The 23,377-nt window shown below is 35.4% G+C and overlaps 1 protein-coding gene across 1 annotated transcript in view; it reads right to left on the bottom strand.

The window, feature by feature from the left end:
* LOC141561364 (cilia and flagella-associated protein 47-like) overlaps nucleotides 1–23,377 on the bottom strand; it is a 63,255-nt gene that overhangs the window by 36,997 nt on the left and 2,881 nt on the right. The window contains exon 2 of the mRNA XM_074300853.1: nucleotides 7,588–7,739. Within this exon, the coding sequence (XP_074156954.1) occupies nucleotides 7,588–7,739 (152 nt within the window). The remainder of the gene's footprint in view (nucleotides 1–7,587; nucleotides 7,740–23,377) is intronic.

Genomic DNA, 23,377 nt, shown 5'->3' with positions numbered 1-23,377 from the left:
ACATAGGAATGTTATAGCTCAATTTTGAAAAAACCCAGCTCAAAGAGAAAACTTTACAAGAAACAAACAAGAAAAAAATCAATTCAAATATGCTGGATCTACAATGAGAATTGTACAGGATTTATCAGCAGTTACAATAAAAGATGGCATGTATTAGATTGTATATCAACAATCAAAAGGATTAGACCTGTGGATAAAGATATTATGTCCAGCAAAATTAAAAATAACATTGAATTAAAAAAGGACTTTAATGAGCAATCAAATTTTCAGAATGTTTTCTCAAACCTGAAATCAATAAACAAGTTAACATAAAAGAGCCAATATCAAAGACTAATTTTAAGTGACTCAATAAGGACAAACTGTTTATGTCTTAAATGGAAAAAAGAAAACCATATGTCTAAGATTGACAGCAGTATTTGTATAGTCCAAAAGAAAGATTGGGGCAGAGTTGATTATGATAAGACTCTTAAAAGCAAATCTATCTAGGAAAAAGTAAAAATAGTAATTATGATATGTGAATTAGATGAAGGGGAAGAACTGATGCAGAAGCATTAGATGGGGAGGACAGCTGATAGTTCTAAAAATCTACTCACATCAGGAATGGTTAAATATGGAACAATACCTTATATACCAAGAAGGCTATAGCACTCTCCAAAATCCATAAAGAAGTAAGAGGGAGAAGGAATAGTATAAGGTGGAATATGGAAGGATGCATAGATTAATGGGAATGGGAGAAAGAAAGAAAGAAAGGAAGGAAGGAAAGAAGGAAGGAAGGAAGGAAGGAAGGAAGGAAGGAAGGAAGGAAGGAAGGAAGGAAGGAAGGAAGGAAGGAAGGAAGGAAGGAAGGAAGGAAGGAAGGGAAGGAAAGGAAAGGAAAGGAGGAAGAGAGGGAGGGAGGGAGGAAGGAAGGAAGGAAGAAAGGAAAGGAAGGGAAGGAAGGGAGGGAGAGAGAAAGAAAGAAAAAGGAAGGAAGGAAGGGAGGGAGGGAGAGAGAAAGAAAGAAAGAAAGAAAGAAAGAAAGAAAGAAAGAAAGAAAGAAAGAAAGAAAGAAAGAAAGAAAGAAAGAAAGAAAGAAAGAAAGAAAGAAAGAAAGAAAGAAAGAAAGAAAGAAAGAAAGAAAGAAAGAAAGAAAGAAAGAAAAAGAGAAGATAAGGGAGAAATCCATTGGGGGGGGGGGGGGAGATTAGTGATAAAATGCAAATTAATATAGCAAGTTAAGGAGTAGAACTAAATTAGAAGAGTTAGCAGGGATAGAAAATAATAGATATAGGGGCAGCCAGGTGGCGCAGTGGATAGAGCACCAGCCCTGAAGTTAGGAGGACCCGAGTTCAAATCTGGTCTCAGACACTTAACACCTCCTGGCTGTGTGACCCTGGGCAAGTCACTTAACCCCAAATTGCCTTAAAAAAAAAAAAAAAAGAAAGAAAGAAAAGAAAAAAAAAAGAAAATAATAAATATACACAAACACAATAACAATGATAAGTAAAATTTACTAGCAAAAAGGCTAATAATCATTGATCTCAAAGTCAAACTTAAAATTCAATCAAGAGAGAAACATACATACATGTGTATGTATGTGTGTGTGTCTTAAGTATATGTGCTTAGATATAGCTATAAGTATGACACATTAAATATATCCATGTTGAACCTGTAGCCTACTGGAAGATGTAGGAGGGATGAAAAGGGGAAACACACAGTACAGAACAAAAGAACATACAAAGAAGCAAAAAGATAAAAAGCCATGAATATAATGTCATCTGTTATTACATATGCTTACTTGAAAATGGAATTTACATATTTTGAAACCTTCCTGATTGTTCTCCTTGCACATGACAATTTTTTTCAGTTTTCTATGTTTTTTTTTTCTATTTTGTTTTTTCTTAAATAAAAAAAAAAATTAAAAAGAAATATGTGTTTTTTTTCTAAAAGTAAAGAATCTATTAAATGATAGGTCTAGATAAACCGGTTATAATACCAGATTTGGAACAAACCCAATTGACAATTTAGTGAATGTTTATTTGGCAGCATAGCTATCTTTCTGACAAGGCTACATTTTTAAAAAATTAGTATTACTGCCAAATAACAGAAATCTAAAGTTTCCCTACCAATCACCCAACAGAAATGCTTTGAGATGACACTTTATAAATAGTACTGAGAGCTGACCAGACATATGTTTGTTTTGGAATTATGTCTTCTTCACATAAATCTCACATATCACAATGCCTTAAAATTAGAAATATGTCAAGGTCTAATAGTCATCAGAGTCTCATTCTGTTCCCCGTTGGAAGAAAAGGAGAAAAAAGAGGGTTAAGTGGTCCAGAGAAGGGGAAACAGAAGTGTAAGGAGAAACTCAAGTGGAATCTGGACTGGTTGTTCTCTCTGGATCTCTGTACCAGACAACGTTTGTGCCCGCAACACAAACACCAATTTCTCTGGGCATAAAATGTTTCTGTGAACCCAGTCTTAAGAGTTCAGTACTAGTAGTCAAATTATTGCTTCCTCCAATTTTGTAGATTTATTTCAGTTTCTGTGGCTCCTAATCTAAGATCCCTGGACTCAGCTTCTGATTCATCTTACTGTATCAATATATCATGGGTTGGCATAAAAAATTAAATGGAAGTTTGGGGGAGTTTTGTGGAAGTCACAGATGACATGTAAAGGCCAGAAAATTACACAAAAAAGTTTAGAAACTCAGAAATGCATAATCCATACTATAGGGTAGTATATACTATAAATATTATAAACATCCTGACAAAAAAAAATTTAGAATTGAATTTAGATTTCTTCGCTATAGGAAGAGACAAAAATGTTACAAGGATTTTCCTCTAAGAAATATATAACTGTAATTCTTTTGGCTTCAAAAGGAAGGCAACTAAATTCTATGCCATTGAGTATCCAGGCTGGATCCATATTTGATTTAACAAATATTTTAAGTGTTTACTACTTGTAAGTTTTTAACTTTTATTTTGCTACATGGCTAATCCATTTCCTTTTCTAACCATATATTTCTTAGATAATGCCTTTAATACAGCTTCTTTTATACAAGTCATTACTGGTAATGTGCCTTGCCTATTTATTCTCATCATCAATCTCTCCATTGTCTTTTAGGTCACTTTCTTCCTGAAAGAATGGAGCATTACATGATTTGGAGTCATACAGCAATACCCGGAGAATAATTAAATATCCAAATAAATGGATCTTTAATTTCATCAATTTGGGAGTTTCTTCCAACAAGGCAGAAAGCAATCCATTCATCCTGTGTAATTTTTGTCTTTCCTTAAATTTGCCATATGGTCTCCACCTAATGTGCTAGGGACTTTTGTCTCATAAAATTTCAAGAGTGAAAGTAAAGCACTCTGGCTGTCCACCTGTCATCCCTCACCCTCCCCTGCCCATCTTCTCTTCCTACCATGCATTGCCTTCCTGTTATCTTTTAGTTCTAGGACACTGCCAGTCATCCTGACTTTTGTCTTCCATTAGACTCCAATGATTCTGGAGGAGAGATTGAGGCTGATGCCTCTGCACAGTTCTGCCTCACAAATCCAATTTACATGCAGGTCAAGACATCTCCCCATTATGTCATTGGTTCTCTTTGAGATTGTAAGATAACAACAACAATATTTTACTCTTCTTCAAACTTTTTCATAAATTATAATTTGCAACTTGTAAACATTTACTATATGCCTCTCCAATGTTCTCTGTGTGAAATTTCTTTATAATTCTCAGATATTCTTTGTTTCACACTATCATGCAGCATACAGGTAGAATATTAATAATCAAAAGAGAAATACTGTTTCCATGGGAAACGATGTCATTAAAAGAACTCTGCTATTTCCCAAAGACAATCCAGTCCAATCTCTTCCAACTATTCAACTATGAATGCAAATCATTGTCCAGCTGTAGAGATCATCCCATACATACAAATTTGGAAAATATTGATATTAATAATATGGTTTCTTGTCAGAGAGAAATCTGGGATTATTAAAAAGTGGCATTTTCCCACTGTAGTTTTTCCCAAAAACCTCACCAGACTTACTTATCCTTCAAGAAAAATAAAATTGGGGGCAGCTAGGTGGCACCGTAGATAGAGCGCCAGCCTTGAATTCAGGAGGACCCGAGTTCAAATGTGGTCTCAGACACTTAACACTCCCTAGCTGTGTGACCCTGGGCAAGTCATTTAACCCCAGCCTCAAAAAAAAAAAAAGAAAAAGAAAAAGAAAGAAAATTAAGAAGAGGAGGAAAAGAAAAAGATAAGCGAAAGAAAGAAATAAAAAGAACGATTCTTCAGACTCTACCTGACATATGAAATGGTAAACACTATTAGTAAACATGTTGATTTATGTCTCAATTGATGATGGAAAACTATTGAACAATGTTATCTCTTTGTTAACACCTTTCAAGTAATCTCTTGTGAACTTAACATGTAATACAAGGAAATGCTTTCAGAGAAGAGCTTTAAAAGTCCTTTTCTGCTAACTAAATCAAATGTTTCTGTATTTCTTTCAAAGACAAAACCACCCTTCCAGCTATTTCTGGTTCATGACTCTTAAGTGTCATCACTGACTACTCACTCTCCTTCAATCCCCATTTCCAATCAGTTGCCAAGTCTTGCCTGTTCCATCTCCAAATATCTCTTACAGCTATTTCCTTCTCTCTACTCACATGGTCATTAACCTAGATCAGGCCCTCATCTTCTTTCACCTGCTCTATTACAACAGGCTCCTCATTGGTCTCTCTTCCTCAAGTCTCTGCTCCCTCAATCTAATCACACAAGTGCCAAAGTGAATTCCTGATGAAAAAGTCTAGTGACATCACTCCCCTGATCAATGAATTCCTATCACATTACAATACTTGCTATTACAGTATGACAGAAATTTGAGAGTTGGGACTGCAGCAACCACCCAGTCCACCTCTTCCCCAAAAAGATTTCCCTTGGAAACATTTCCAGCAACTAATCATCCAACCTTTAACCAAAAACTTCCACAGAGGGCACAGCACATTAACAGTTGATTATTAGAAGCATGTGGGGGAGAAGGGGTTATATTAAACTTAAATTTCCCTCTTTGTACTTGTCTTCCATTGTTTAGTTCTGCTTTTTGAGATGTCAGAACAAGTTGAATCTCTTTTCCACCCTTCAAACACAAGAACATATCAACTATGCTTCTGCTGTTATTTCACAATACCATTTATTTCAACTGATCTTCATATGGAATGAACTCTATTACTCTAGGATCACACAATTTCTTCTCTGTTTGGCCCTGCAAACCCTTCACAAAATAAGTCCAATTTATCTTCCTAGACTTCAAATTATGCACTAAAATGTAATCTCCTTTAAATTATAAACTGAATGATTCTCTGTGCTTGTTTAGAGCATCTAGTACAATGAAGGCATGTGATAGGCCCTTAGTAAATATTTTTTGATTGATAACTTTTTCAGATCATTTATGGTCCAGCCAAGATGGCCCTTATTATGTTCTTCACACTCAGTATTTCATTTCCATCTCCATAACTTTGCATAGCTTATAAAAATAACTAGTTTATTTATTGTACTTTGTGCATATATTAATGTGTTCATGTTATCTTCCATAATAGACTTTCATGATATTTCCCTCAAAGCAGATTATTTAATTTTGTTTTTGTAAACCTAATGCACAGCATTGTACTTGTCATATAATTGGTACTTAATACTTACTACTTGTTATGTATTATATTGTGTATATATTGGGATATAATAATCATTTAAACACACAAAACTGAATTCTTTACTGAAGTTCCACTTACAAATATTCCAAGGATGATCTGTTTTCACTGGCTCTCCAAGTTTTTTTGTAAACCATACTATTTGCCACTGTGATGTTATTCATAATCATTCACAATCCTCCATCATAACGTTTGGCAAATAAGATTACTCTAACACAAAATCACTACTAACCAATATATTTTTTCCTTTATCCATTATAATGTGGGGTTAAAAATCCCTCATATGAATAGGTCATATTAGAATCATATTCAGCATCCTCTTATTTTATCCTTTCAACTTGATGGTAGATTTTGCCTTTTGTTCTGTCAGGGATTAGACTACATCTTAACAAATAATTTAGAAACTATTCTGATTTTAAAAACCAATTACTTCCAGCCTATTAAGATGTACTCAAATTTTATATGATATTATCATGCCTTTTCAGTATCTTTCTATCTATCTTAACATTGAGTCTACCAAGAATCAACATACATGCTGACATATTTTAGAGACACTTGTAAAGTTCTTTGTAACATTTTCCCACTTAGCTATCTTCTATAATCAATTGGAGCAGATAAACTGCAATTATCTTAGGGGTCTTTTTTGGCTTATTCAGTGTAAGATAATCAAATGTCCTATGAAATTACCTTTCATTTTACCTTTAGGCATAAGATCTAGGATAGGATCAAAGATCTAGAGTTGTAAAGTACTTCAGAAGTCATCTATCCCATCCATTTCACTAGAAATCAGCTCATGACTTGCCCCAGGTAACGCAAAAGAGTTATGAGACTTGTAATTAGAACTTGAGGGCCACAAATATAAAACCAACTCAGCCAATTCCTTTTCCCCACAAGGAGAACCTATGAATGATGCTTTCATTTACTTTCAATTTCCTTATGTCTCAGGTTTCATTGATAGAATGAATTTAAATGTTAGTAAGATTCAATTCCTCCAGTATATCATCACTTTGTTGACCAGTGGTAAGAATCACATCCTTAGAATACCAAATTAGTATACATAGAAAGTCTAAAAACTGATTGTTGGAGCCTCTAGTCATTTTTCTCTTCTCCACCAATCTTACTGCAGAAGCATGGATGATCAATGGGCATTTCCAATGTATTCTGTTCTGAGAGTTGAAATAACCACAACCAAAGAATAAAGCACCTAGTGGAAAACCCACTGGAACTTGGCAGAGCTTGGATTTTACTTGCATTGTCTTCAGGAATCAAGGATATGCCATCATAAGGTTTTGGAAAGTTATTTTTAGTGAATAAAATAAGAAAGTTGCTCCAAAAAGCATGACAACCTAGCTTCAACAATAAATTTAAGATTAAAAAGAAAATCTAATTTTCTTCTTTAAAATGAAAATGTAAGTACAGAGGCAAATATCAAACAACGCCATTCAGTTCTCCATTACACTTAGGTATCCACAGATTTCATGTAGCCTCAGAAAATTCAATACTCTTCTAAAATGCAATGTGCCTTCTCCATTATTTACAAGACAGTTAAGCAGATCCATTATACTACTTTTCAAATTAAATAAAATATTAGCTGAACTACAAAGATACATTCTAAATTATAGATTATTTTAATGAGTATTCCACTGAGCAAAATAAAAGAACATATTTTATTGAAATTTAATATAGAAACAAAAAAGACTATTTTTTTAAATTAGCAAAAATATTCTAACACATCAATCAGAAGGATCAATAAAATGTTCTACAAGTGTGTCCCTTTAGTTAAGCTAAGGTGAAAATGAAGTCAAAGTTTAAATAAAAACATTAAAGACTGCATTTTTCTTGAGAGAATTATGAAAATATCAGCATTAAAATGTGTAAATAACATACCCCATCAGTGGAATTTCTATTTGTTTTTTTCCTACTAAAACATATATTTTGTCAAAACTGTCTTCCACTTTAATAGGCTGATATGTCACAGTAGCTGTCACATGAAGTCCAGAAGCAATTGCTATTTTGTCAGTGTTCATGTTCAACTTGAACTGCAATTAAAAAAAAACAGATCATTCAAATTATATTATAACAAATCATAACTAAATTCCTTACTAAAATAATTTACAAAAAATTCTGTAATTTTAGCTCTTTTAAATTTTTGTGCCTATTTCTACCTAAGCAGGTTTATTGGATGAAGTATCATTCCCCTTCCTGCTGGCTTAAAGATAGCTTGATTCTGTCCCCATTTTTCCAATCTTAGGTTTTGGACCTGCACAAAACATAATTGAATCTGACAAACTCAATCGTAACTGAGTATTTTGAATGCCCACAGAGTGCAGGTAAACCACTGAATACTTAAGAGAATTGACAAGGATTCCACCCGAAAGCATTTTAAAACTCCACACAGGAAAGAAGAAAAATACACTCAATTTTAGAAATGTTTTCTATTGTTTAAGTTTGTTTCTATGATGAGACAAACCCCTCTACCTGTACAAATGATCCCATCCCATCCTGTCTCCTCCAGCAGATTATACTCTTTTTTCATCCCCCTTCTCACTTACCTTCCATTTTTCCTTGTTTATGGGTTGTTTCCCTACAACTTATAAATATGCTAATGTTTCTCTCATGCTCAAAAATCTTCACTTGATCTTTCCATCTCCACTCTCATATCTCTTCTACCTTTTGTGACTAAACTCATTGAGAAGTCCCTCTGAGATAAGTCCCTCCACTTCCTTTCCTCTTACTCTCCTTTTAATCAGGGTTCCAACCTTATCATTCAACCAAAATCACTCTCTCCAAAGTCACCAGTGATGTCTTTAATTGCTGAATCCAATGGCTTTTTCTCAATTCTCATCCTTCTTGATCTTTCTGCAATCTTTGATACTGTTGATCACTCTCTTCCCCTTGATACTCTTTTGTCTCTAGGTTTTCAATACATTATTCCCTCCTGGTCTTCCTATATATCTATCTAATCCCTCCTCCTCAATTTCCTTTGCCAAATCTTTATCTAGGACATTCCCATGGATGCCCCATAGATCTCTGCCTAGGCCTAATTTATCTTTTTTTTCTTATTTTATTTCACTTAGTAATATCATTAGCTCCTATAGATTCATTTACCATCTCCATGGTGATGATTTTCAAATCCTCTTATCCACTTTTAATCTTTCTGTTGATCTCCATTCTCCCAAGCCTTACTGCCAATCACACATTTCAAACTAAATTTCCAATAGACATTTTAAACTCAACATCTACAAAACTAAACTTAGTACCACAGAGCCCTTTTACTCTCCTTTTCCAAATTTAGCCATTACTGTCAAGGGCATCACCATCCTCCCATTCCTCCAGGCTTCCAAACTAGGCATTATCCTTGACTCCTGACTCTGTCATTTTCAGTATCTAATCTGTTGTCAGTTCTATTGATTCCACTTTCAACATTTCTCTGCTGCCCCTTATGTTTGTTGTGCAAGACATATATTGTTGATGTGGGTGATGTAGACACCAGATGATGGAAGGCACCAAAAATGAGGTTCAGTCATGTGAAGAATTCACAATGGCCATTCTCTATGGCAAAAGGTAGATTTATTTAAGGGAATAGGTTGCCAACAAAATGAAGGGATATAATAGAAATGGTAAATGTGAAAGAGTTGGGAGAGCTAGTTGCTCAGTATATCTCACAATTATGTAGTCACTGCCTTCTCCCTGTTTGCCTCAAGGATCAATTCTTTAGTTAAACTCTGTCCAACACATCATTCAGGACCTCATCATTATGCTCTCATAATTCTCATTTCTCTTTTAAATTACTCAGAAATGGCTTGTTATGATTCCCTGTTCTCAAATTCTACAGGATCCTCGATCTCATCAAATGTTTGATTATTTTCCTTCATTTTGTAACACTTATTCATAGATGCCAGAACTTATTTACTACATAGGGAAATTATATTTCTTTCTGTTACTGTTTTTGCTATTGATGTATTTGTTTGTGTTCAAGGTCTTTGAGACTTTTTCCTCTAAAATCTTGGTATTTTCAGTATTTCTTCCCTCTCTTATTTTCCTTAGAACTTCTTTCCTGATTCCCTCCCTTTTATAGCTCCCAAAGTTCCCTCTGCCTTTCAAAGAATCTCAGTATCTTCCCAAAGTGGGAAATTCATAGTTTAATGATCTCTGCCCCAAGTGATTTTTGAGGATTCAGAACTGGCACCAGTTGGATATTGTGCTCTTCGCTCAGATTTGGTCAAGTTCTATACAGCTCTCTACATACAGCCTGGAGACATGTTGGATTCTGTTCCTTAGTTCTCTGGCAGAGCACCAGCAATTCATAGCCTTCTGGTTCCATCTGTTCAGAGTTTTGAAATGTTGATGCTTTCAAATGTGGTTTTGAAGTGTTGATGATTCCAGGTGCATCCAACACCTTATAGGCTTTTCCTCTGGGCCAAGTTGTAATTATTAGGGCCCAAGGAAACTTCCACAGCCAAAAGTTGAGTTTTTACAGCACTGGAAAGAAGGAGAACAGGGTCAAGGGATGGGTTTTGATGTAAGCCTGTGTCCTGCCCTTGGGTCTGCTAATGAAGCCTCAGTGTCAGTACTGAGTGAGCTCAGTGAGTCAGTGAGTATCAGTAGCTCTATTTGGAATCTCCCTCATTCCCTTCTAAAATAGGCTTTGAATCTACTTAAAAGAGAGCAAGATACTTGGACCATATAACTAGCCTATTCCTTCCTCAGACAGGGGATATTGGACAAGTCTCATCTGCCCCAAAAAATGTCTAATTTAGAAGAAATCATTTACATATTAAAGTCACTTTCCTGGTCACCATTCCTTAAAGAAGAGATGCCCCAAGGCTTTCATTCTTCTCATCAAATGTTAATTATGCTAAGATTGTCACAACTATTGAATATCAAAAAAAAATTTTACTTATTCAAGTGATTAAGTGAAATTGAGGTGCTAGTTCCTGGTTCCCTAAAATGGATAGAACACAACTGGGGAGAGGGAAGTCCAATTTGAGTCAATAGTAGGGAAGGAGACCCTCAAACTTTTCAAGATACATAAAAACATTTAGAGGGGGAAAAGCCCTGAGAGTGGGGCCAGAACATATATGTTGAGTAAAGCATTTCACAGAATTAAAGAATTTTGAGTTTGAAAGAACTTCAGCATTTAATCAAATTCAAAACCAGTTGTTTTTCTCAAGATATTTGATAATACATGTTCCTGTGGTACCTCTCCCTTTTTACATGATCTTTCAAATAGTATTTACCTTAACTTAGAGATGACATCTTTCTGTTCTTTCACTACCAAAGTGCACCATTCTTCTGAGTCAGATGGCTTAAATTTCTCAACGACCATTAAGTATACTCTTATGTTCTCCTTACTTATCATTTCAATTGTAAATACCCTTCTCTTTGATAGAAAAAAAATGTAAATGAAATAAAAATGGACTGGTGTTGTCTTCACTCTGTTGTCAGGAATCATTGTAACATTTTCTCTAGGCAGCCAACTCCATCTTTTTTTGTATCCTCCTATTTCCTCCAAGATGACTTTGAAAAATTTCCTTTTTGTTGGAGGTAACTTCCCTTGCAAGCTTCAGCTCATAAATATGGAGTAGAACATTGAAGAAAAATATTTTTAAGCACAGAAAAATCTCCAATAATAACACTGTAAGTTTCTAGGGGAAATAGCTTCAGATAGACAGCCTTGCTTCCTCTTCCCCAAGGCCAGGTTACCATAAGACAGAAGTGTGCATGTGGACAAAGAATTGGAAGGAAGGGCCAAAGAAGTGATTTGACTGGAAGTCAGAAGTCCCAGAGCCACCAAGTAATGATAAATCCAGATGCTTATGTAAAGTAGGCACTGAGGGAGCCACAAGTGAATCCACCTGTGTTCATTTATCTGGGATGTCTAAGTAGGAAGCAAGATACAAGCCTAATGGTGCCGAATTCTGCTCTCTCACTCATCCATCCCCAGAATTCAGGCAAATAGTGAAATTTTGTTTTCTTTTTTAATCATAACTTTCTTCAGTAAATTATCCAGCTTTTCTGCTTGTTAAGGTTACTTTTAGTATTCGCTTAGTTTTTAATTTTCAGAATAGAAAAAAATGATAGGTCCTAATAGAAAGTTGAAAGTGGAGGCAGAGAGAAGGGGCCATAAGTAGCTAGCAAAGTATAAGAAAGCAATGAAGAAAGAGAGGGAAAATTTTTTCTCTCTAAACTGCCAGGATTCAATATTGACTGAAGTTTCCTAAGCTAAATAAGAAATGTATGGATCAATTTATGGCTCAATCAAGACAGATACAGTACTTGACCTGAAGAGGGTACAGAAGTAAGAAGATACATAGAGTAATAGCAAGTAGATAGCAAGACAGTTTAGATGGATAGCTGGGATGAGATATGAAATAGAATGTAGTATACAGAAGAGAGCCTATAGATATAGTGGCTCAAAAGAAATAATTTACCCTCACTCAGTTACCATTCAACTATGCTGGGCCGGTAAGGATTTCCAAGACCCTAAGAAAATCCAAGAAGGATTTCCAAAGATCCTGATTAAGTTCCTCAGGGACTGGAATCATGGATTCTGGAGGAAAGTGTGTCCTCACACCCATAGGATGCTTCACCTGCATATTAAACAACATATGTTGAAAATCAATCTTATTTTAGTATAAAGGCAAGAACAACCATTCCTACCTGAACTATAATGTGTCCTTACTGAATATTTGTTACATTCTATGGCTAAGTAAACCTTCTTTTGTTACTTGCTCAGTGTCTATAAGTGTCTCCTTCCAGAATTCATGCCCCAGTTCTCTGAGAATTGGACCATAATCCTGATGTAGGTGAGTCTGCTAATTTAAATTCAAAACCTGAACATACTGAAATATTCATATTAAATATAACAATTATTAAAAGGAGGGTTACTTAGTTATAGAATATGTAGATGGAAGAAAAATGAAAATGATCTCTCCTGAATGGAGCTTTGAGTGCGGCTCCTAAAATATAGGGTTGATAAGGAAACAATTGATTAATAATATATCAGAGTGTCAGTAAAACTATACCATGACATCTAGCACCAGGGTAATAAGGACCTATTAGCTTCACAATAGGGTAAGATACCTCTAATGTCCCTAATGTACTTAAATAAAGAGCTCCCAGATGATGAAACCCAAGCTACTATCATATCACAAGACCCCCAAAGTGTCTATCAGGCACTCCAGTTTTTAATGTGGAGTTTTGGAGATCAAACTACTAAATGAAGGAGCATCAGCAAACTCTTGGAAACAGTTACCTCTTAGAAATATCTATGCTATTATGGGTAGAGCCAAATGAAAACTTTTAATCTATCTTTCCATTGTAGTTAATACCAAACAAAATTATGTCATAGGAGATATGATATTTCCCATTTCTTGTGGGATAATATATAAATGCCTCTATTTAACTTTTACAGTCCTATACAATCCTCCCAAACCTAATTTTTGCAGGATCATTGCACATTACTATTCCATGCCCTAATATTCAACCAAACTAGTCTCTGTTCCTCATACATATTCCTCTTTCCTTTCTCTATGCCTCAGGGTATCCCCAGGCTCCTGGATTAACAGCTACTGAAGTTCAGTTTTGTTTATTTCTTTATAGAAAGCAAAGCCATTAGTAAACTGGAAAAACAGCATTCCTCAGAAGCCAGGTCTTCTAGGCCCACGTGTCAGAACTGGGACTTTATTCCACTTCACACACTCTGATCTTATTACTTTGACCCTTCCTTTTTTCTCCCCTCACAAGAAGTTCTATCTTCCAATTCTGTGCATTTCCACTGGCTGGATGTCTGTTAGCCATATTAACTTTCCTCATTTCTACATCTTGAATCTCAGCTAAAATTCCACTCTCTATAAAAAGCTTTTCTCAGGCCCCATCAATGGTAGTCTAAGATGATCTCCAATTTAACTTGTATATGTCTTCTACTTTCATACTTGTTTGCATGGTATCTTCTCTATCAGAATGTAAACCTCTTCAGGGGGAGGAAAGACTTATTTTTGCTTTTCTTCATTTCTCCAGTCACTAATGAGCACAGTGACTGGCACATGATAAACAAATATTTATTACACTTGTTATCTTGGTAACTAGGTAACCTGGTCTCCATTAGATTAGGGCATGAACTGTCTTTTTGCCTCTTTTTTTATATCTCCTGCACTTAACACAATGACTGACACATAATTAGTACTTAATAAATGCTTAGTACTAACAAAAAGGAGAGGACAGAGGCAGCAGCAAAGGAATGTAGCAAAGGAAATGGTACTCCCTCAGACGTTTAAGTGTCCTTCATAAACAAGGGCTATCCTCAGGCATAAGGACTCTCACAATGGAAAAAAGCTAACAGCCATATAGCTAGCTATTGTGCATGAAATATCAGTTAGGTCATGGTCCTCTTCAGCAATGAGATGAACCAAATCAGTTCCAATAGAGCAGTAATGAACTGAACCAGCTACACCCAGTGAAAGAACTCTGGGAGATGACTATGAACCACTACATAGAATTCCCAATCCCTCTATTTTTGTCCACCTGCATTTTTTATTTCCTTCACAGGCTAATTGTACACTATTTCAAAGTCCAATTCTTTTTTTCAGCAAAATAATTGTTTGGACATATATACATATATTGTATTTAATTTATACTTTAACATATTTAACATGTATTGGTCAACCTGCCATCTGGGGGAAGGGGTGGGGGAAGGAAGGGAAAAGTTGGAACAAAAGGTTTTGCAATTGTCAATGCTGAAAAATTACCCATGCATATATCTTGTAAACAAAAAGCTATAATAAAAAAAAGAAAAAATGAAAATTCTCCTAAAGTAATATTGTATTAAAAAATTGAAAAAAAAAAGAAATATCAGATTCCGGTAATATTTTTATCTGTAATTACTTCTGAGTGGTGACTATGGGTCCAGCCAAATGGTGTGGGGCATAGGAAGAATGGAACTAGACAATTGAAGACTCTTCCCTTTGGAGAATAGGAGCAGTGGAAGGATTTTACTAATGTGTCCCAAAGCATATAGTCACTTGTTATTTGTAGGGCATATGAGCCTCTATAATGAAATAAACAGATATTGTTACAAGAACAGCAGTGATTGAAGAGTGAGTCTTTTGCCAATCTGGATAGGAGGGATTGTGATGCCATATTGTTACAAAGTAAGAGACTTTGTTATGCCCGTCACTAAGGATTGAGGAGGCTATTTCTGCCCAGCCAAGCTCCTCATGCCAATCAGATTGCCCAGCTAGCCTTTGTCTTCTCACACCTTCTTCCAACTGATAAATTGACTGGCTACTTCCATCTCGGAGAAAAGCAGTTTGCCCTTGCAAACAATACCATTATCATCATTCCTTCAAATACCAACATCTTATGTCCCATCTCTAAGAAGCCATATTTCCAATGATTTTTTGCCACTTAGAACTCTCTGGTCCTTCCATCCAAGGCACTGTTACCCAAGTGTCAAGATTTCCTGCCCCTTCAGATAGCTGCATACATCTTTGGTAAATAATTCAAGTGTCCTTTGCTATGGAAGGGTTGGAAACAATTTCTTCCTTGAAAGGACTTAAAAGACCAATAGACAATATTCTCTCTAATGAGATGGAAAAGATAAACTTATCCATCTCTATATAAGTAGGGTAAATATATTTAATTGGACTTGGAAGTAATCCAAAATGTCAAATGAAGGAGAGGGAAAGTCCATCCCACCTCATAAAACAAAGGGGCGGCAGCCCCTCACTGGAGACCTCTAAAAGTACAAAGATTTGGTATCCATCTTCCAACTCTTCATTATCATTGCATGTCTCTGCCCTTGATGGGACTTCCAGAGAACAGATATGGCTGCTGTGCCAAAGAATAATGAGGGAATGGGGTACAGCACAAGTCTCAGTAAAACATAATGACCTTTTGGCTAGCTGACTAGAAACAACCCTGAACCAAGATGAAAATCAGGGACTATTCCAGAAGTGTCACCATTGATGCTATGCCCACCATGTCCACCTACTAATCTTTTACATGAGTAGACTCATTATGAAATTAAAAGATTTGGTATAATAGATCATTAAGATCTAGAACATGGTGTTTTTGAAAAGAAGTATAACTTGGGATTCTGGTCTTCCCTTTCTTCTATAACTTCTTCAGGGAATATTACAGTGTATTTCTTGTTGTGAAAAAGTTATTGTTTTTTCCTTTGTATTTTATGTTGTTTTTTCTTTTCTTCTTCCATAGCTGCCTATTTCAGGCTTCTCATATCACTGATATTAGGGTAGTCCCATTATAGCTCTATAAGCTCTATAAGTAGTATAGCATCTTCCAGAATAGCAATGTTTGTGGTTTCCTAAATCAATATATAGTCTGTAGGCACCCAGCATCTGACATCATTTTTGTAGAAGACTTTTAGGACTTTCAGGTTTCCTAAAAGCAGTATCTATCACTGTTCCTTTTATGAATGCTAGGCTACACACACACACACACACACACACACACACACACACACACACACACACCAGAAAAAAATGTTCCTTAAATTCAATTGGTCCAAGGAAAGAAGGTACAAGTCATTGAATCAACTCTCCAGTCATCTTAGGGAACATAAGGAGTCAGTATTTTTCAAAACTTAATGCATATCTGATGATCATTCTAGTCCCAACAATGCTGACCAGAAACACTTCCATATGGAAACAAAAAGGTAGAGGATACAGTAAGGGAAGACTGAGTGTTACATTGATATTTTTAGATGTCAGGATGTAGAGGGCCACAGATAGTGGGGAAACTCTGGGTGAGGTATAAGACCCTTCAGCCCAGAAGGAACCTGCTGACAATGTCTGGTTTAGCTTCCCGTCTCCCCTAAGGGCTCTTGGCTTTCCTGAGAAGTCAGGAGGCAGTGACAATCTGTGTTGTAACTAAAGCAAAGTGATACCAAGTGGCAAAGAGTAATAACACCAGATGGCAATCTAAAATTGTTTATGTGGTCCTGCCTGAGTATGATCACATGTATATAGTTAGCGCATGTGCAGTATTGCTTTGGTGATAAGTGTATTAGGGTATATAAGGTTGAAAGAACTTGGAATAAATGGACTCCACATGTCCACCATCCTTGTGGGTCTCCTGCCTTCTTCACTCCTCCACTAAGACCAAGGACTCAGTCTGGTCCCAAGATTCTAGATGGCATATTTTGGCACCCCAACTTGGGGGGCTCTAGAGAGCATACTACGTCAGAAGAAATCAAAGAAGTAGTCTAATATATTGAATGGATGCTGTGACATACCTTTGGGAAGACATGGATAAGTTGTATAGGATAAGTATGAATGGGTGATCTTTGAAGTATCTCATTTGCACATATTTCAGCCTGCTCATACCCATCATGTACCTCTCCATTGTTCTCTATGTAATATTCATTTTGAATTTTTTTATAGATTGCTATTTTCCATGTCTCAGTGCCAAGAGCAACACAACTAATATGTTGCTATTTAAATGAGATGGCTTAAAACAACTCTGAGGTATCATCTCACATCTCTCAGATTAAAGATGACAGGAAAAGATAAATGATAAATGTTGGAGATGTGGGAAAACTGGGACATTAGTGCATTGTTGGTTGTATTGTGAAATGATCCAACCATTCTAATTTTTCTCTCCCAACATGATTCATAAAGCAATGTGTATTAAAAGTAAATATTTTTAAATGAGATGCCTTTATACATAAGAGAAGCTTGATGATATTAAAAAAAAAAAAACTTTACAATTTACTAAAAACAACCGATTTACTCTTTCTCCTGTTAAACTTTGGTGTCATCTCATTGTTTATTTGTACCATCTTTTCTCATACAAGATCTTTAGATAGTCCAGACAAATGCATGTAATAACAGAGCAATGGACATTTTTTGCCAACTTTCTTATGTGAATGATCAGACAAAAATGTTTTTGACTGATTATCAACATCTTTCATACAATCAGTGTCTAGGGCTTAAATTCATTGCTCTGTTCTATTTTAGGACTTGATGAAATCAACATATCATAATCCACAAACAGGAAGAAGAAGACTTGTCCATTTTCTTCAATTTGTGGTCTATGCTGGATTTCCTCCACCACAATAATGAAGCATATATATATCTCCCTATTTTATGATGCCTTGCCTATTGTTTACCAGACTTATCCACACACTCTGCAGGCTAGCCAAGCTGACCTACTTCATGTCATATCTCTGTGCTTTTGCAGTCTTCCCTAAACTTGGAAAATACACCTGCTTGCCTTTCTCAGAATTCCTAATTTCCTTCAAAGATCAAGTCAAGTGTCACCTTCAATATGAAGCCTTTCCTGCTATCCCTTTGTTACTCTTCTTCCCTTTTCCTTACTTCATATTTATTCCATATGTACTTTAAATATATCACTGTGTATATATTTTTTGTTTTCCTCCAGTAGAATAGAAGTTACTTGAAGGTAAAGACATTTTCAGATTTTTTTTGTCTCTGTACACCTAGCAGCTAGTATAGTACCTAGCATGTATTAGGTGCTCAATAAATGCTTGTTTAATTGAATTGAATTTATGATGAAAGAGGCATTGAATAAAGTTACTTCTATTGTGTATTTATACTACATAATATTGATATTTGTCTATCTTTTAAAGAATCTCAAATGATTTTGATTTATTTTGTTGGGGGATAAAAACTTTTAATTGAGCTTTTCCTGTTTTTATACTTTATCAAATGCTGTTCCATAATCAACAAACAATAATCACAATGAAATCTTGTATACTCCACATCTTTCAGTCAACTGATAAAGATGTAGGCTATAATTATTAGCTTCCTTGGCCCTTCCCAATATAATCATCAAGAATATGTTTAATAAACATCATTATATTTGATCCTAGTAACTGTGTTACTAGGATTATTATTCACACTTTAAACATAAACTGACACAGAGGTTAAAGGCAAATGGTGCTAACAGTGAATAGAATGCTGGGCCTGGATTTGCCATCAGGTACTCCCTACTCTAGTTCCAGCACAGTATCATCTATCTGCAACTAGTACCACTTAAGGTAAGAACTGAAGTAGAAGAATAGGATTTGGGTGTGATGGAAAAGGAATTCTAGATGGGGAGAACAGGATGAATAAGAACATAGGAGCTGGAATAAGTGAGTAATGTTCCAGGAATAGATTTATTTGACTTGAGGAAAAGGCATGTGTAATAGGAAATATGGCCAAATATATAGAATAGGACAAGATCAAATCTAAAAGTCAGAAAGTCCAATTTAGTTCTGATACTTTATCGGTAAGAGAATACATATGTTTTGAGCAAAGATACAACATGATAAGATGATAACAAAACTTACAAGTTGAGAGGAGCCATTTTTGGAGATGAGGAAACTCGGGTTCTTTAGAAAAAGGAGTAGGTGCCCCAAACTTCAATTCTTAAATGAAGTATCCATAATCACTATGTTTTCTGGTGTATTTTAATTTGCAACATGGCTAATACAGAATTAGGGTTTAGATGACTCCCATGAATCATATATCTTATCACTTGCCTTCTCAACTCATAGGGAAGGAGAGGGATAAAATTTGGAAATCAAAAATCTAATGAATATTATAGATAATAGACTTCATACTGATTTTTTGCTATTGTACGACTGCCAATAATTCTTAATGTAGAGTCAGTGAACTGTTTTTAAATTGACTAAAGTATCTTTCCAGCACTTATCTGTACAAATTATTGTGCTAAGCACTAAAGATACAAATAAGAATGACAGTCCCAGTCTTAAGAAGCTCACCTTTTAATAGAGGAGATAACACATATGAAATTCAGTTGTAAGAAAGATGGGCAAAGTCTATCATCCTTAGTGTACAGTGGCAAACCTTTTTTTTTCTTTTAATTTCATTTTCACTAAGAAAATTAAATCAGTTTCTGATGTTGAGCTATTTGATGGTGCTAAGGACTAGTGGCAAAAATTTCATTTCTACATCTTCAGTAGCTGTGGCTATAGCACCTGCAAGAGCAATTGCCAGGCTGCATCTCCACAAAGATTGCTTTCCTGGATCATGTCTAAGTGCACTGAGCTAATACCACAAGCTATTCCCAAGGCTTTGGGGATCAGAGTCCTAGGCTATATCTCTCAGAGTATAAGAAGAGGTAATGATCAAGGTCTAATGATACCTTCACTTGCCTAAGACATGCTACCTACTTTCTCTCCTTCAGGGTACCTTGCTGCTTCAGCTAGAAGCCTGTGGGTAGCAAGCCATTGATAGGCAGTTGATAGAGAGGACTGCCTCCTCTCCACAGGAGTTGATTCTCTGAATGATGGCTGAAGGACAGTTGGGAAACAGGAATAGTGGTCTGAAGGATGCTGCCATTTCTAGGGCTCCTATACCTATCTGTTTATTAATAGCAATTGGTCAGCATTTGTTACTGGTGGGAACATGGAAGACATGCCTAGGGTAGAAGCTGGACTGGTGGATTTGGACCACCAAAGGACTTTTTCCAAAGGGCTCAAGAGAGGTCAAATGAAGAATTTTTGAAGATGGATGAGACATGTAGATATTAGATAGTAGAAAAGGAGCCAGTAAATGGGAGGAGATTAAAGGTAAGAAAGAGGTGACAGAGTGGTTAATCCACTAGAGAAGACAAGATGCAATAGGACTACTTCTTCAAAGGAAGGGATTTGCTTTGGCAAAGAAAAAGGACATCTTTTTATATGAGATGGAATGAAGGAGGAAATTGTGGTAGAAAACATTAAGTGATATGAGAGGAAAAGAGAAAATGGAGCTCTCAGCAAATGGCCTCAATTTCTTCAGTAAAATAGACAAGATTCTTAGTTAAGGGTATGAGAGAGAGGCAGCCAAGGAAAGTTTAAGGAGGAATGAAAAGTTTTGAAAGAAGCATTGTTGTGAGTGAAATGAGTTAATTAAGAAGGTAGAAAGGATTGCCTTTCCAGTCATATACCTCTCTTTGCAGATGGATATTACACTGCACCAAGTGCAATTCATTGTTCAAATTATGCTGCAGCTTTACACCTAACAAGTGTCTTTCCATTTTTCTTTGAGTGATTTTGTGATGTTCATAGTTCCCAGCTATATCATCTTCACAGATAATATTAATGTTAAAAGGATGAGCCTTTGAAAGTTTCAGGGAGAAGCTTATTATCTTTAAAAGTATTGTGTAATTTCCTCTGCTGCAATCCAACCTACTCTCCTCCTCCTATTCAATTATTGACCCAAGCCCTCTTCCATTTGAAATAGGTTTCCAAGAAGAAAAAAAAAAGAAAAAAAAAGTGTACTGATGGGCCAATCTACACACTGTTCATCCTAACTCAGCATGATCAATAAGCACTTTTCAGCCACTGATTTTTTTCCTCCACAGATAGTCGGGTGACTTTTTTATGGTTGGTAGTCTTATAATAGGTTTTACAATACTCCAAAATTTGGTGCAAATCATCAGAGTAACGACTGCCTCTTTCATTCATTTGGCCTCTATGTTGTAAACGCTCCATAATTGTAGCAAACACCTTTGACAAATAAATGTATCTTTTTGTTTTGTTTTGGTTTTGATATTAATAACACTGGACAACTACAAAAGGCTGTTTTTTTTTTCCTTCACATCCATAAAGTAGGTGAATCTTACAGTCTTTTTTTCTCATTTCCACTATGACTCCCAATTTTGTCTATCATTCAGAAATTTTTTTCTGAAAATTCACAATTTCATATTGTGTTAATAGTGCTTATTAACTCAATTAAAATGTACCTATTGATCACTTTCCATTTTGTTTAAGCTGTGGAACATATCTCCACAGCATCCAAGACTAGTTAAGATGTCTGTATACTTGTATTATTTTTTCAATGTGGAAATGCTTTGTTTTTGTTTTTTTATTATTTACTAAATGCTAAAAATATTTATGAGAATGACTTCAACACGTATTAAGAATAATCTTGATGAACAAGTGAAAAAGGAATAGGCAGACTTTTGTAAATCATTTTCTTCTGCAGACTAATTTTTTAAAGTCAAGCAACTGACTAAAAAATCAAGTAAAAAAAAAAAACATCAATTATGGTGATTTACTGGTGTAAGCATCCGTCATTCTCATCACTGAAAGCACTTAGGCTTTCCAAGAACAAGTAAAATTTAATTCAAGGACTAGATCATGAATGACATATTATATCTCATAACTTAAGGCTCTAAATATATTGGTAGTTTTTTGCTTTGTAGTTATCTAAAGAAAGTTTTTGATCACTTTATAAAGTGATTTCCATATAGTTCCTTCAGTTTCATTCAATTGTCCTTCATAATATTAGTCTTTTATGCCTTCCCTTATTTGAGGACACATTAATATCATCTCTTTAGTTTTAACCTTGCTGATTCTTAGAAAGTTGTCTTTTCAGAAGAAAACTATACCATTTCAATCTATAGCTTTGACAAAAATTTTATTTAATCAAATTTGATGTGCAATATTGGCATGCATTTTTAGAACCAATCGTTTCTACAATTTTCATTATTAAAATGAGTTCTTCCTTTGTAAGTGAGTTCTCTTTCCTATTATTTCATTTACAAATAAAATATTGGAATATGATATCCAAGTAGTAATCCTAGAAAAAGAGCAGTCACTTTCATATTCCCATAGGCATTCTAAGAAAACTCTTCATATTTAAGGCTTTTCAAGAGAAGCTTCATATTTTGAAAATGTGGGCACCTTCTTGTAAAAGAATGGATAAATTAAAACTTTAAAATAAGAAGATATTAATATCTTCTTGAATCAGAGGAAGAAAAAAGTTCATTGAAATGAGGATTCACCATCTTGCTGCTCTCCCATTAGGCTGGACCTGATCCTTGGCAATTGAATCAATAAGTTCATCTTCTTCATCTGAATTTCAAGTTGGTGGTGGTTTTATTGCTAGTAGTTCTTTACTTGGTAAGATTACTTGATAGATTTGGATATTGCACAGTACATTTAGATTTGGAGGTCTTCTCCAAAATGTTTCTCAAGCAAAGGTAACAAATCTGTTGAATGGTCTTTTTAGTTTTCTCTCCAAATAAGAAGGACAATAAAAACTTGAAATAAAATTACCATATTCATCCAGTTAGTAATCTAACACACATGATCCATTATCATTTATGGACTAAAGCCTCATCCTGATCACCTATTTTACAAGCCAAGTACAAATTCAAATTTTTAGAAAAAATATCATGGCTTTATAAAACCATCACCTGTTAGGTTCTTACTAAGCGCTAATGAGATAATGAGATATTAGGTTCTTACTAAGTGCTAAGTCAGTACTTAACAATTCCCTAGTTCTGATCTTTACTAGGAGTTTAACTCCTTTGAACTCCTGGGGAGGAGCTTGCATGCTTAGGAGGAGCAAGTTCATTGGTTGAAGTAATTTTTCCCAGAAGCCCTTGCGTTATCCCACGCCCATTCTCTGGGAGGATAAAAGAGGGCGGCACTGGAGAGATGGAGAGTCTTTTCTGAGACAGACTTGAGGCAGCTCTCCCGAGGAAGAAGAAGTCACTACTCTGGACCAGAGTTGGTGGCAACTGTCTGGAGACAAGGGCTCTCTACAGGAAGAAGAATCTGTCCGAGAGATTTGAGTTGACATTGCAGATCTCCTTCCAGAGACTGGAAGACAGACAGCAATCGGCAGTCTCTGGAGACAACAGAATTTTACAATCACCTAATATGGAAATGAATTTAAAAGAAACCTTTTAA

The sequence above is a fragment of the Sminthopsis crassicaudata genome, chromosome 3 (assembly GCF_048593235.1).
Source record: "Sminthopsis crassicaudata isolate SCR6 chromosome 3, ASM4859323v1, whole genome shotgun sequence".
Taxonomy (NCBI): Eukaryota; Metazoa; Chordata; class Mammalia; order Dasyuromorphia; family Dasyuridae; genus Sminthopsis; species Sminthopsis crassicaudata.
Note: the sequence above shows the minus strand (reverse complement) of the source record. Positions and strands in the feature narration are given on the sequence as shown.